Here is a 16,290-nt window from a genome sequence, read left to right as displayed (position 1 = left end):
CCTAGGTAACCTATCCTCCTCCATTCGCCTCACGTGACCCCACCACCGAAGCCGGTTTATGCGTACAGCTTCATCCATCGAGTTCATTCCTAAATTAGCCTTTATCTCCTCATTCCGAGTACCCTCCTGCCATTGTTCCCACCTGTTTGTCCCAGCAATCATTCTTGCTACTTTCATGTCTGTTATTTCTGACTTATGAATAAGGTATCCTGAGTCCACCCAGCTTTCGCTCCCGTAAAGCAAAGTTGGTCTGACAACAGACCGATGTAAAGATAGCTTCGTCTGGGAGCTGACTTCCTTCTTACAGAATACTGTTGATCGCAGCTGCGAGCTCACTGCATTAGCTTTACGACACCTTGATTCAATCTCACTTACTATATTACCATCCTGGGAGAACACACAACCTAAATACTTGAAATTATCGACCTGTTCTAGCTTTGTATCACCGGTCTGACATTTAATTCTGTTGAATTTCATACCTACTGACATCAATTTAGTCTTTGAGAGGCTAATTTTCATACCATACTCATTGCACCTATTTTCTAGTTCCAAGATATTAGACTGTAGGCTTTCGGCACAATCTGCCATTAAGACCAAATCGTCAGCATAGGCCAGACTACTTACTACATTTTCACCTAACTGAATCCATCCCTGCCATTTTATACCTTTCAGCAGATGATCCATGTAAACTACGAACAGCAAAGGTGAAAGATTACAGCCTTGTCTAACCCCTGTAAGTACCCTGAACCAAGAACTCATTCTACCATCAATTCTCACTGAAGCCCAATTGTCAACATAAATGCCTTTGATTGATTTTAATAATCTGCCTTTAACTCCATAGTCCCACAGTATGGCGAACATCTTTTCCCTCGGTACCCTGTCATATGCTTTCTCTAGATCTACGAAACATAAACACAACTGCATATTCCTCTTGTAGCATTTTTCACTTACCTGGCGCATACTGAAAATCTGATCCTGACAGCCTCTCTGTGGTCTGAAACCACACTGGTTTTCATCCAGCTTCCTCTCAACGACTGATCGCACCCTCCCTTCCAAGATGCCTGTGAATACTTTGCCTGGTATACTAATCAATGAGATACCTCGATAGTTGTTGCAATCCTTCCTGTTCCCTTGCTTATAGATAGGTGCAATTACTGTTTTTGCCCAATCTGAAGGTACCTTACCAACACTCCATGCTAATTTTACTACTCTATGAAGCCATTTCATCCCTGCCTTCCCACTATACTTCATCATTTCAGGTCTAATTTCATCTATTCCTGCTGCCTTATGAAAATGGAGTTTATTTACCATCCTTTCCACTTCCTCAAGCATAATTTCACCAACATCATTTTCCTCCTCCCCATGAACTTGGCTGTTTGCAACACCACCATGATGATTTCCTTTTATATTGAGAAGATGTTCAAAATATTCCCTCCACCTCTCCAGTGATTCCCTGGGATCTATTATGAGTTCACCTGAATTACTCAAAGCACTGTTCATTTCCTTTTTCCCTCCCTTCCTAAGATTTTTTATTACTGTCCAGAAAGGTTTCCCTGCTGCTTGACCTAGCCTTTCCAGGTTGTTACCAAAATCTTCCCATGACTTCTTTTTGGATTCAACAACTATTTGTTTCGCTCTGTTTCTTTCATCTACGTACAACTCCCTGTCTGCCTCGGCCCTTGTTTGGAGCCATTTCTGATAAGACTTCTTTTTACGTTTACAAGCTGCTCTCACTTCATCATTCCACCAAGATGTTCGCCTTTTCCCATCTTTACACACAGTTGTTCCTAGGCATTCCCTTGCTGTTTCTACTACAGCATCCCTGTATGCTATCCATTCACTTTCTATATCCTGAACCTGCTTACTGTCTACTGTTCGAAACTTCTCACTAATCATATCCATGTACTTCTGTCTAATGTTCTCGTCCTGGAGATTTTCTACCCTTATTCGTTTGCAGACAGATTTCTCTATCCTAGGCCTAGAGATACTTAGTTCACTACAGATCGGATAGTGGTCTGTATCATCGAAAAATCCCTGGAAATCCCATACATTCCTAACAGATTTCCTGAATTCGAAGTCTGTTAAGATATAGTCTATTATGGATCTGGTACCCCTAGCCTCCCATGTGTAGCGGTGAATAGCCTTATGCTTGAAGAATGTATTCGTAACAGCTAAACCCATACTAGCACAGAAGTCCAGCAAACGCTTCCCATCCCCATTAGCATCCATATCTTCCCCACATTTACCAATCACCCTTTCGTATCCTTCAGTTCTATTCCCAACTCTCGCATTGAAATCGCCCATTAGCACTATTCTCTCCTTGCTGTTGACCCTGACCACGATGTCACTCAATGCTTCATAAAACTTGTCAACTTCATCCTCATCCGCACTCTCACATGGTGAATACACGGACACAATTCTAGTCCTAATTCCTCCAAATGACAAATCTACCCACATCATTCGCTCATTTACGTGCTTAACAGAAACTATGTTCCGTGCAACGGTATTCCTGATAAAGAGCCCTACCCCAGACTCTGCCCTTCCCTTTCTAACACCCGTCAAGTACACTTTATAATCTCCTATCTCTTCCCCGTTATCCCCCCTTACCCGAATATCACTTACTCCTAGCACATCCAGATGCATCCTCTTTGCTGACTCAGCCAGTTCTACCTTCTTTCTTCCATAAGCCTCATTAATATTGATAGCTCCCCATCGAATTCCATTTCGTTCGCCAAGTTGTTTCCAAGGAGTCCCTCGCCTGTCAAATGGGAGTGGGACTCCGTTACTCCCATAGGTCCGAGGCTTGCTTAAAATGTTCTGAGCTCGGTAGATTCATGAAGCAGGATGCTACCCTACTTACACATAGTCCAAGTGAGGATCTCTCCTCTAATGGGTTATGGACCACCGGTGAATTGTATAGTCCTAGCCACCTGAGCAGAAGGAGGGCCAGGACTCAGAATATGTCCGAGATGCCCACTCCCATTCCATAGCAACTGGTATCCCGACTATCAGGACCACTTACTAGGCCACTCAGGCGTTGCCCATGGTTCACGAACTAGGACGTGACTACAGTAACCCACAAACATGAACCATGCAAAAAAAAAAAAAAAAAAAAAAAAAAAAAAAGAGGTTCCATTCTGGTGAACTCTGGTGCCCATACTACGGACATTTAGATTAATTATTTTTATTACTTTATTCTATTTTAATTATGTTAGTAATTTATTCAGTTATTTATTCATATATTTTGAATTAGATTACAATTTACGCCCAAGCGCGAGGCGATTAAGTATTTTATTTTATTCATATTTGATTATTATACTCATAGTGAAATGGTTATTAGTTATTATGAATTATTGTATTTATTACCATAATATTACAAATGGCACCCAAGCGTGGGTCAATGAAATAAATGAATTATTATTTTATTGTTATTTACAAATGTTACAGTATGTAAAGGGATTCGCTTTACAAATGGCATGCTGGGATACGGCTGAATTGCCTCACGATAGGCAATCCTTCATATTGTCAGTAAGTGTCGTTTGCAGGTCAGTCTAGATACACTCATTTGAAATGAAAAGAAATGGAGAAATGTGCACCGTGAACGAATCGCACGAGTACAAGGAAGTTGCCACACAATTCTGGCATAGGCTGACATGTGTTCCGTTGGCTTTTAATGATGATTGCTTATGCGAAATTGCCATTAGATGTCGTTCATGCCCCTCACTCATTCATTCATTCATGCCAAAGACCAAATAACGCCTTAGCAGCAGTGTCAACCACAGAACTAAGTTTAGTGAACGCACAGCATGCCTCGACGGTACACTTGACAAGATTTAGACCTATTTGATGAGTTTGAGGGAGGCTGCATCGTCGGATTAAGAGAGGCAGGTTGGATATTTCAGCGCATTATTCGCCACTTGAACCGTTGTGACTACACTGCGTATTGGTGTTAGATGCTGTGAGAACGTGATGGTGCACACACGCATCGCGAAGGCTCGGGTCAACCCCGGATCATTTCACCTTGCGACAGGCTGTAAGCACACCACGGATGGTGCTGCACGCGATCCACAGACATATCACGGTAGCTGAGGATACGCCTGTGTCCATCAGTACCATAGCTGGGCGGCTAACAGAGCAGGACATGTCGTCGCAACATCCCTTACGACGTCTACCATTACAAGCTGAGCATCGCCGAGCACGTTTGAACTTATGCCGGGAAAGGACAGGATGGCAGGTTGCGGACTGACAACGAGTGGTGTTCAGCGACAGATCACGGGTCTACCAGATACCCCCACCCCTGCTCCGAGTTCGAGACTGGAGACGTTTTGGCTAGCAAAGGGATCCGCGTTTCAATGTAGACTTTTTTTTGCTAGTTGCTTTAGGTCGCATCGACACAGATAGGTCTTATGGCGACGAGGGGACACGGAAGAGCTAGGAGTGGGAAGGAAGCGGCCGTGGCCTTAATCAAGGTACAGCCCCAGAATTTGCCTGGTGTGAAAATGGGAAACCACGGAAAACCATCTTTAGGGCTGCCGACAGTGGGGTTCGAACCCACTATCTCCCGATTACTGGATACTGACCGCACTTAAGCGACTGCAGCTATCGAGCTCGGTCAATGTAGATGGACACTACGCCCCATCGAGAGGTGTCACGGTGGGGCGTGCCATGTTCTGCATTTCACGCTCACCGCTGGTTGTGGCCGAAGGAACTATGATGGCGCGGCGTTACGTCCAGGAAATTCTGCGACCGTGTGTGCTTCCCTTCGTGGTGCAGCTCGAAATCCACATTTATAGCAGGATAATGCTTGGCCTCACATAACATGTGTGTATCTCTGTCCTATCTTCGTGATGTCAATATGCTTCCTTGGCCAGCAAGGTCTCCAGACTTCTCGCCCATCGAGAACGTTTGGGACCTGGTTGAATGGCAACTTCTCCCAGCGGAACTACGGCAGACTTAGAGGGTCGTTTGTGCCAGCTGCGGCAATATCTTCCTCAGGGACACATCCGACGTCTGTACGCCTCCATGCCTAAGCGTATCGCCGCTTTTATACTTGTTACGGGCGGTCCAACACCGTACGAAAGGCATCCTGTGAGTTTGTTACCGTGCAAACAATGCTTTGTGCGGTACGATATTTTGCTGTTTTATTCATACTGCCATATCCCATGCCTGTACCCACTTACATGACCCTGCGATGGCTCCTTCATGTTGCGCAATTTCTTTAGCAAATGGCTTCGGTTGGATTTATCGCCTCAGGTTGGCAGGGGAATCGTTGCAATGAATCGAAAAACTGGATATTCACACGTGGATTTTTCTTTTCACAAAGAATAAAAAACCCATGGCGCAAAAGCCCCGAAGGGCCATGCCCTACCAATTGACTGCTGCACAGCCCGAATCGTCTCGGCCGCTATTCTTGGCTTTCTAGACTGGGGCGGCCACCTCATCGTCAGATAGTTCCTCAGTTGTAATCACCTAGGCTGAGTGGACCTCGAACCAGCCCTCAGATCCAGGTGAAAGTCCCTGACCTGGCCGGAATCAAACCCGGGGCCTTCATTAAAAGGCAGGAACGCTACCCCTACTTCAAGGGGCCGACTTTCACGAAGAGACATATTTCTTTATTGATAACTGACTAACTAGATAAATGAAAAATAGATAAATAAATAAACAAAGAATTCCGTGATACTTGTAAGGCAGTCCTTGCGATTAGGGTGGATGATGTATGCCGTGTATGGGAAGCTGAGTTTTATTGTGGTGACGGATAGTGTTGTGTGAGGCGTATGAGTTGCAGGAAATTAATCGTTAAGACTAGAATCCAATGATCTGGCCTGATATCGAACCCGAAACCCCGAGGCCTGAACTCAAGACTGTGGTCTCTCAGCCGTACAGCCGGACAATAAATTGAACAAAAGTAAATTTACCGGATATCCCGAAGAAAACATGTCTTTCTTCTCGTTTGTCTTGTTCAAATTGTACACCCTATTAAGAATATTTGAACATCGGTGAAAGCTGTCACCAAACCATTTAAGATACGGAGGAATCTTGGCTACATTAAACTCCTATACGAAGTAATTCCATTTAAAACATTGTGCTAAGTAGTACACATTATATTCATATTAGTGGTGTGCATTGTTCGAACTTGAGACGGGTAACCACGACAGAGCAACATACACCTTGCTGTATATGCAACCACTATCACGCATGAGTGGAGCGTGTAAACTAAAATGGCCGAGTTTGCTCCAATTCGTTCGACAGGGCATGTTCGAAGCGAAGTTTTCTGACTAGGGAGGATGGCCTTGCTTGCTTTACTGACGTTGCAAGCAATGTGGTTTATCCATATATGAGTCCGGCTCCATGGCTAAATGGTTAGTGTGCTGGCCTTTGGTCCAGTGGGTCCCGGGTTCGACTCCCGGCAGGATCGGGGATCTTAACCTTCATTGGTTAATTGTGATGACTCGGGGGCTGGATGTGTATGCCGTCTTCATCATTAGAATTCGTCATAGTTAGGGCCCCACCCTCACAGATGCGCAGGTCGCCTATAAGTCGTCAACTCAAAAGACTTGCACCAGGCCTCTTCGGAGGCCACACGCCATTATTATCCAGATATGAGTAAGCCCTTGTTTACAAAGAGCCAAGGCCGAGAATTCGGAGGTATAAAAGGGAGATGGGATGGTTGATTAATGGTCGGTGGATGCAGAGTAGGTCTCGGCCCACAAGTGACCACTGGTCTGGGTCCGACAGCTCTGCACTCCGACCGGCCAATCGAGCAGAGGAGGGGTGATCACGGGTCTACCGTGGCTCTATGCCAATGTGTTCGGGAGATTGACAGGAGCGGTCCACACCGTCGGCTACCCTGAGAATGGTTTTTCCGTGCTTTCCCATTCTCCTAATAGCAGAAGCATGAAATTAATCTGCCTACTCTGTCAGTAATTGCCAGACGTACGTTGTGCATTCCAGTAAGCCGCGAAATAAACTTCAGTAAAGTCGGAATGCTTTTAAGGAGTCGTAGGTGTTAGCTAGATACAGACCAAGTCATTGACTTGTTAACAATTAATAATTAGTTTGCGAATCATTCCCAAATTGGAGCTAGATTTTTGCACTAGCCATATCTCCTTGGATAGAAACCTTGAGCAAAGTTTACATTTAACTTCATGCGATATAAAACCATGTTACCTTGCCGAGGTGAGGAGGCTTGCGTGTCCCAATGAAGCAGATAGCCGAGCCGCAGGTGCAACCATATCGGATGGGTATCTGTTGAGAGACCAGACTAAGGAATGGTTCATCGAAAGGGGGGGTAGCAGCCTTTCGGAAGTTGCAAGTGCGGCACTCTAGACGATTGACTGATATGGATTTGTAATAATACTCAACATGGCTTAGCAGTGTTGATACTGCTACACGGCTGAAATCAACGGGAAACTACAGCCGTAACTAACTCCCGAGGACATGCAGCTCTCTTTATATGAATGATGTACTGATGATGGCTTCCTCCCGGGTAAAATATTCCGGAGGTAAACAAGTCCCCCATTCGGATCTCCGGGTGGGGACTACACGAGATGGGGCGATCATCAGGAAGATGGATACTGACATTCTGCGAGTCGGAGCGTGGAATGTTAGAAGTTTGAATCGTTGTGGTAGGTTAGAGAATCTGAAAAGGAAGATGGATAGACTAAAGTTAGATGTTGTTGGTATAAGTGAAAAACGTTGGCAGGACGAACAGGATTTTTGGTCCGGCGTCTACCAAATTATCAGCACAAAATCAAACAGGGGAAATGCAGGAGTTGGTTTAATAATGAATAAGAAAATAGGGCAGCGGGTAAGCTACTACGGCCAGCATAGTGAAAGAATTATTGTCGTCAAGATAGACACCAAACCAATGCCCACCACAATAGTGCAGGTCTATATGCCTACTAGTTCAGCGGATGGTGAGGAAATCGAAAGAATATATGAAGAGATAGAAGATTTAATACAATATGTAAAAGGTGACGAGAATCTGATTTAATTGTGATGGGAAACTGGAATGCAGTGGTAGACCAAGGAAGAGAAGGTAATACATTAGGTGAATTCGGATTGGGACAAAGGAACGAAAGAGGAAGTCGGCTGGTTGAATTCTGCACTGATCATAAATTACTCCTTGCTAATATTTGGTTCAAACACCACAAACGACGGCTGCATACGTGGACGAGACTTGGAGACACTGGAAGGTATCAAATAGACTTCATTATGATTAGGCAGAGATTCAGAAACCAGGTGCTGGATTACAAAACTTTCCCAGGGGCAGACGTGGACTCTGACCACAACTTGTTGGCAATGAAATGCCATCTGAAGTTGAAGAAATTGAAGAAAGGAAAGAATGCAAAAAGATGGGCTCTAGACAAGTTGGAAGAAAAGAGTGTGAGGAATTGTTTCAAGGAACAAGTTGTATAAGGGCTAAATAAAAAGGCTGAAGGAAACACAACAGAGGAAGAGTGGATAGTCATGAAAAATGAAGTCAGTAGGGCTGCTGAAGAAATGTTAGGATGGAAGAAAAGATCAAGTAAGAATCAGTGGATAACTCAGGAGATACTAGACCTGATTGATGAACAACGAAAATAGAAGAATGCTAGAAATGAAGAGGGCAGAAAAGAATACAGTCGATTAAAGAATCAAGTGGATAGAGAGTGCAAGGTAGCTAAAGAAGAATGGCTGAAGGAGAAGTGCAAGGATGTCGAAGGTTGTATGTTCCTGGGAAAGGTAGGTGCTGCATACAGGAAAATCAAGAAACTTTTGGAGAAAGGAAATCTAGGTGTATGAATATTAAGAGCTCAGATGGAAATCCACTTCTAGGAAAAGAAGACAAAGCAGAAAGATGGCAAGTACATATCCAACAGTTGTATTAAGGTAAAGATGTAGATAATTTGGTTCTGGAACAAGAAGAGGCTGTTGATGCTGATGAAATGGGGGACCCAATTTTGAGGTCAGAGTTTGGCAGAGCTGTGAGCGATCTAAATAAGAACAAGGCACCTGGAATCGATGACATTCCCTCTGATTTACTGACTGCCTTAGGAGAAACCAGCATGGCAAGGTTATTCCATTAATGTGTAGGATGTATGAGACAGGAGAAGTCCCGTCCGATTTTCGGCAGAATGTTGTTATACCTATTCCCAAGAAAGCCGGTATTGACAGGTGTGAAAACTACCGCACCATTACTTCAGTATCTCATGCCTGAAAAATTTTAACACATATTATTTACAGAAGAATGGAAAAGCAAGTTGAAGCTGAGTTGGGAGAAGATCAATTTGGCTTCAGAAGAAATGTAGGAACACGCGAAGCAATCCTGACTTTAATTCTGATCTTAGAGGATCGAATCCTTCGTAGATCTAGCAAAAGCATTCGAGAATGTTGACTGGACCAAGCTATTTAAGATCCTGAAGGTGACTGGGATCAGATACAGAGAACGAAGTATTATCTACAATCTGTATAAAAATCAGTCTGCAATGATAAGAATCGAGGACTTTGAAAAAAGTAGCAGCAATACAGAAAGGAGTGAGGCAAGGCTGCAGTTTTCTCCCCTCCTTTTAAATGTTACATAGAACAAGCAGTAAAGGAAATCAAAGATGAATTTGGAAAGGGAATCACAATCCAAGGAGAGGAAATCAAAACCTTGAGATGTGCCGATGATATTGTTATGTTATCTGAGACTGCAGAAGATCTCGAGAAGCTGCTGAATGATATGGACGAAGTATTGTGTAAGGAGTACAAGATGAAAGAAATAAGTCCAAAACAAAAGTAATGGAATGTAGTCGAACGAAGGCTGGTGATGCAGGAAATATTATTTAGGAAATGAAGTCTTAAATGAAGTAGATGGATATTGTTACTTGGGTAGTAAAATAACTAACGATGGCAGAAGTAAGGAGAACATAAAATGCAGACTAGCACAAGCAAGGAAGAGCTTTCTTAAGAAAAGAAATTTGCTCACTTCAAACATTAATAAAGGAATTAGGAAGATATTTTGAAGAATTTCGTGTGGAGCGTGGCATTGTATGGAAGTGAAACGTGGACGATAACTAGCTTAGAAAGAAAGAGCATAGAAGCTTTTGAAATGTGGTGTTACAGTAGAATGCTGAAGGTTAGATGGATAGATCGAGTCACGAATGAATTGATACTGAATCGAATTGGTGAGAGGAGATCGATTTGGCTAAATTTGACGAGAAGAAGAGATAGAATGATAGGACACATCTTAAGACACCCAGGACTTGTTCAGTTGGTTTTTGAAGGAAGTGTAGAGGGTAAGAACGGTAGGGGTAGACCAAGGTATGAATATGACAAGCAGATTAAAACAGATGCAGGATGCAGTAGTCACGTAGAAATGAAAAGGTTAGCACAGGCTAGGGTGGCATGGAGAGCTGCATCAAACCAGTCTATGGACTGAAGACTCAAACAATAACAGTGACTTATTAATTTGCACAGTATTCGGGAGATAGTGGGTTCGAACCCCACTGTCGGCAGCCATTTTCACACCAGGCAAATGCTGGGGCTGTACCTTAATTAAGGCCACGGCCGCTTCCTTCCCAGTCCTAGTCCTTCCCTGTCTCATCGTCGCCATAAGACCTATCTTTGTCGGTGCGACGTAAAGCCAATAGCAAAAAAAAAAAAAAAAGAAATGCACAGTTTGCATAAAATGTCTTTGGTATGGTTAGTAGTGAAATATATGTCTTATGCAGCATTAATAATGTGTATTTAGTTTCTGTGTATAGAGCAGTAAAGTACGCTAGCCAGGAGGAATACATGTGACAGCACGTGAACTTCATTGACCATTTCTCCGACAGGAGTGATATTTACTACGTTATTTCCAGTTTCTCCTACATATGAGGCAGAAACACACTCCAAACGTATGAGTAACTATTGGTATTTTGGTATTTTCATGTTCAGTAATCAGTCCATCATTGTGGTAAAAGCGTAATATTTCGATAGGTAAAGATACGCGAGACAAACTTGAGTAGGCCTACGGCTACATAAGGACTGAGGGAGGCCTGTGACTGAGATAGCGCGTGAAGGAGTGAGGGGCAAGGTCGAGCGAACATAGCTCGCTTCGCCTCTGAGAAGCGAAGTTCGGTCATGGCCATACCGAGCATACAGCGTGTTTTGCATGACACTAATTCATATACCATTTCTGATTCACGTGAGACCGTGTTGGAATACACACGACACACTGGATATCAGCCGACTATAAATAACAAACTATAGCATTTTTTTCAATACACTCATTAACATGAAACGAGCTATCTTCATTTATCTCTACTTCTAACCACTTAACCTTTGAAATCCGCGTGTATACAACGTGAGATAAGGCAAATGACTTACCTGATATCACCATATCCAAGTACTTTAGTCCAAAGACCATTTCATAAGTAATGTGACCGTCATTGTCCTTAAGGGCGTCTGTAATCTCTTTTCGGAGTCTCTCCTGTAGCTTAGGTTGAAGGGCAAGCTCGTAGAGGGCGAAACTCATAGTACCGGCCGAAGTCTCGAACCCAGCCACGAAGAAGATGGCTGCCTGAGCCACCAGATCATCTCCGGAGAAATCTTGAGACAGAAAATAACACTGATCAGAACGTGAAGCATATCATTTAGAAAAGTACAAAAAGCATCCTTTTCCCAGACCACCAACACCAACCGTATTTGTTGTGGTTGTATGGTTCCTTAGCTAATCAACATAGTGGCCTGGGGTTCGTATGGCCCCAGGTTCGATTCCAAGCGAGGTCGGTAATGTGGTTAGTTTCTTTGATATAGGGATTAAGAGTTTTGCTTTATTTGTTTCGCTATATTTGAGGAATATATTATACAGAATGTCCGGTAGCTGACTGGTGAGCGTAGTATCGGTTTAGAGGCCTCTGGCTGCTTTAGCTGCGTCTGGTTAAAGCCCCTGGCTCGGGAATGTTTGTGTTCGTTGTAATGCACAACTTCATTCACATGCAACACATCTTAGTAATAACTATTATTGACTATTGACGTTGATTATTTATCAAAGATAATATTTTATGAATGCATCTTTCTTCAGAAACTGCCGTTTCACTACATTTAGTTCTATGGCCGACCCAGATGGCATAGTTGGGCTAGTTAAGTGTCCTGTTCCGAAGATGAAGGGCTACATTCCAGTTCAGTTCCTTAGTAAATGCGACTACACCCTGTCGTTGGCACCCGGCATGTTAGAAAAATTTGTGGGAGTAAATTCAGACATTTCGCCATCTCTTAATATCCATAGTGATTTTAGGAACATTAGACTTTTGTTATGATTATTATTTGTTTGTGATTAAAAGGGGAAGATTAATTGGGGACAAGCAGCCACTGAAGGACTACTGCGCAATACGCTATATTCAGAGGAAGTACATTGCGTCAGATAGCAACAGAGCATCCAGGAACAGTCTTCCAAAGGAGAGACTGCATTTCTGCGCAGTGAAATTAAGAATACTACCAAAATCCTAAAGAACACTAAAGCTCCACGAACCGATAACACAGCAGGGAAAATTATCAAATAGATGCGAGAAGAAGACGTAGACATATTTTATCTGTAGTGTAATAAAATTTGGAACACTGGAGAATGACCGAAATCTGAACCAGCTCCATTTTCATCCGAATCTGCAAGAAAGAGTCAATGAAGAACTGTATCAATTATCGCACTATCGCGTTAAGATCGTGTGCAAGCAATCTTACATTCAAACTCACCTATGAGAAGAACAGGCTGGAGTTGTTGAAGGAAAAGGAACGCGGGAACAGATTATCCGCATGAGATGAATAATTGAAAAATCACGAGAATACTGCACTCCTGTCCTTATTTGCTTTGTGGGTTACAAAACGGTCGGCTTTTGACTCCGCTTCATGGGACAAGTTATGGCAGATTCTAACAGAGATTGGTGTTCGAGCTTATCTCATTTCTTTGATAAAAGTTTTGTATTAGAACAACATTTCATCAGTAAGAGTAAGAGTTGATGGCAGTTTCTCTACAATCATTAGAGTGGAGAAAGAGGTGAGAGAATAAAAATTAATGGTGTATGGCCTCCGGAGATGCTTGGTGCAGGTCTTTCGAGCGACGCCCATGGGCGATCTGAGACTGTGAGAATGAGGCCCTATCTAGGATGATACACACACTCAGCCCTGGAGAAAGAGGAATTAATATACGAAGGTTGAAATCCCCATCTCGGCAGGGAATAGAACACCGCACTCCTCGGATCGAAGGCCAGCATGTCAATCAATTAGCCATAGACCAGCAGTTATCTCTACTGGTGGGAGCTATTATTCTTATTATTTCAAATCCTTTTAGTATCGCGGGTAGCCTTGCGATTCCTGGCAATCGCCGAATATCTGGTAACCACCAGATTCCAAAACGCAGTGATCATTGCGTGGAGGGCCCACTATCCCTATTACAGTTTATTCTTTTGTTAATCGCCAGGCTCCAGCCAGCAGTTATCACTACACGAGGGAGCTATTATCTCTATTATTACAAATTCTTGTTATTATCGTGAGTTTCCTCGCGATTCCGTGGCAATCGCCGAATATCTGGTAACCACCATATTCCAAAGCGCAGTGATCATTGCGTGGAGGGCCCACTATCCCTATTACAGTTTATTCTTTTGTTAATCGCCAGGCTCCAGCCAGCAGTTATCACTACACGAGGGAGCTATTATCTCTATTATTACAAATTCTTCTCCTCGCGATTCCGTGGCAATCGCCGAATATCTGGTAAACATCAGGCTCCACCAGGCAGTGACCATTGCGTGGAGGGCCCACTATATCTATCATAGCTTGTTTATTGCTTATAACTGTATATTCGATTTAATTTGTTCACTACTAACAACACCGGGTCTAAGTTGGAGGGCTCTCTATAGACTATTTAAAAATAAATATGAAATATGAAGTAATCAATTAGCCATGGAGCTAGGCATACCCGCAGTTATTATCGTCATGCTTCGTAAGAAAAGCCCTCGACAGTCATACTGGAGGTATCTGGATTGGTGGGAGGAAAATGAACAACTACGCTTCGCTGATGGCACAACAATTCTTCCTAGCAACGAACAAGAATTGATAGAGATTTTAGAAGAAATGGAAACGATAAATTTTGGGAATGAATTAAATAAAGATCATTCTCGACAAGTCGAAGCTAATGATAATATAATTGGTCGAGCAGAACAACTTAAACTGTAGTCAGTCTACGAGAACTAGAGGTTATGGATGATTTTGTACATCTAGAATCGCTAATCAGCAGCACAAGGCATTCTGAGGAGATAAAACGGAATGCTGTCCTTGGAAACGTTGCCATAAAAAACGTAATCAAGATCTGGAAGGACAGAATAATATCAACAAACACAAAAGTCCGACTATTGGGAAATCTTCTGTTTTTAGTTTTCTTTTGCGAATGTGAACATGGACTTGTAAAGTGGCCAACATGAAACACACAAATGGATTTGGTATGTGGTGCTGGCGAAGAATGCAACGAAATCCATGGACTGAATGAAGAACAAATGCCCCGATCATAGAAGAGCTGAAAACACTGAACATTTGTCATCCCATCTGAACCAAAGAATTCTGGTCACAGAACCAGGGGAGATGAAGTGAAACTTGAAAATGCTATTTGAAAGGGAGAAATAGAAGGGAATAAATCGAAAGGAATGAAACCTTACAGGTGGACTGGCCAGGTGAAGAGGGTCAGCGATTTTTCAGTTCGACTAAATATTGAGGAACGATGAAGATCGCCAAGAATAGTGTAGTCACATCAGAATTATGACGAGAAGTGTGGTCACGAAACTCAGGAATAAGTAATACGATGATGGCGATAGCATATGGCCTCCGGAGAGGCCTGGTGAAGATCTTTCGAGTTGACACCTATAAGCAACCTTCGTGCCTTTGAGTCTGGGGCCCTACATGTGGCAAATTTTAATGTTAAAAACAGCGCATACACCGAGCGACCGAAATTAAACAATTAAAGTTAAAACCGCCGATCCAGCCGAGAATCAAACCCGGGACAGCTTGAATCAAGGCCAGCACGCTAACTATTTCGCTCTGGAGGCGTGCATGATGAAATGATGATGATGATGATGATTATTGTCTTCGAGATATTCGAAGTAAGTGTCTTAAAACACTGTTTCGAAGCGGTTTGTTCTAAATCCCGTTGTATCTAAAGCGCTGAAAGGGTGACCATCCTCGAAACTTGAAGCAAATCCGTCGCTCTGCGTATATTGAAGCATAGGATAGTCTTTACGTGAAAGGATTGCTTTCAGCTGTTTGATATCAGCCCTGAATTACCTGCCAACAGACATACTTGGAGGCTATGTGCAGTGTCAAGTTAAATTAACTTTTGCGATGCGTTGAGGGCTTTGTCAGTTTCATAAAACCCAAACCCCATGGCGCAGCAGCCCCGAAGGGCCTTGGCCTACCAAGTGACCTCTGCCAGCCCGAAGGCCTGCAGATTACCGTGTGGTCGGCACGACAAATCCTCTCGGCCGTTATTCTTGGCTTTCTCGACTAGCGCCGTCATCTCACCATCCGGTAGTTTCTCAATTGTAATCAGGTATGCTCGAACCAGCCCTCAGATTCAGGTAAAAATCCCTGACCTGGCCAAGGCACGCTACCCCTACACGCGGGCCAATTCAATTTTCTCAGACGCTGATTATATTTTTGAAACGTAGTAGAAATTGCCTAAGAAGAAGGCAGTGGCTTAACCTATTAGTGCATGAATTGTACGAACCGATATTTTGTTTAGTTTTGCTTGTTAACCTGATTATTTAATAAACAGGTCCAGTGCTAAGAAACTTGAATGTAATACTCACTTGCAGGAAGACGTCTCACGAAAAAATCGAATAATTACTGAATTGCATACCATACCAGAAAAATTTGTTTTGCTAAAATTGCTGGAAATCTAGTCCCAAAAGTGCACACTAAATTCCTAACACATGCGTGTCAGGCGCCATGTCTCAATTTTCATGCATTGTTTTTCACATCTTCGCTGAAATCTTTACATCTGTTTAATCAGCCGAACACTTCCGCTACCCCATGGTCACACGGTCTTGAAGATTTGTAAATCTTTTAGAATTAGAAATTAAAATGTCACCAATAAAGCTGACTTCTTTCTTTCTTAATCTGTTTACCCTCCAGGGTTGGATTTTCCATCGGACTCAGCAAGGGATCCCACACTTACCGCCTCAACGGCAGTGTCCTGGAGCGTGAAACTTCGGGTTGGGGATGAAACAGGGGAGGAGGACCAGTACCTCGCCCAGGCGACCTCATCTGCTATGCTGAACAGGGGCCTTGGTGGGGGATGGGAAG

At 43.2% G+C, this 16,290-nt stretch overlaps 1 protein-coding gene across 1 annotated transcript in view; it reads right to left on the bottom strand.

Annotated features, from left to right (window-relative positions):
• LOC136877419 (cytochrome P450 6k1) overlaps window positions 1–16,290 on the bottom strand; it is an 82,050-nt gene that overhangs the window by 12,182 nt on the left and 53,578 nt on the right. Inside the window, exon 4 of the mRNA XM_067151440.2 lies at window positions 11,335–11,556. Coding sequence (XP_067007541.2) covers window positions 11,335–11,556 — 222 coding nt within the window. The remainder of the gene's footprint in view (window positions 1–11,334; window positions 11,557–16,290) is intronic.

The sequence above is a fragment of the Anabrus simplex genome, chromosome 7 (assembly GCF_040414725.1).
Source record: "Anabrus simplex isolate iqAnaSimp1 chromosome 7, ASM4041472v1, whole genome shotgun sequence".
Lineage (NCBI taxonomy): Eukaryota > Metazoa > Arthropoda > Insecta > Orthoptera > Tettigoniidae > Anabrus > Anabrus simplex.
Note: the sequence above shows the minus strand (reverse complement) of the source record. Positions and strands in the feature narration are given on the sequence as shown.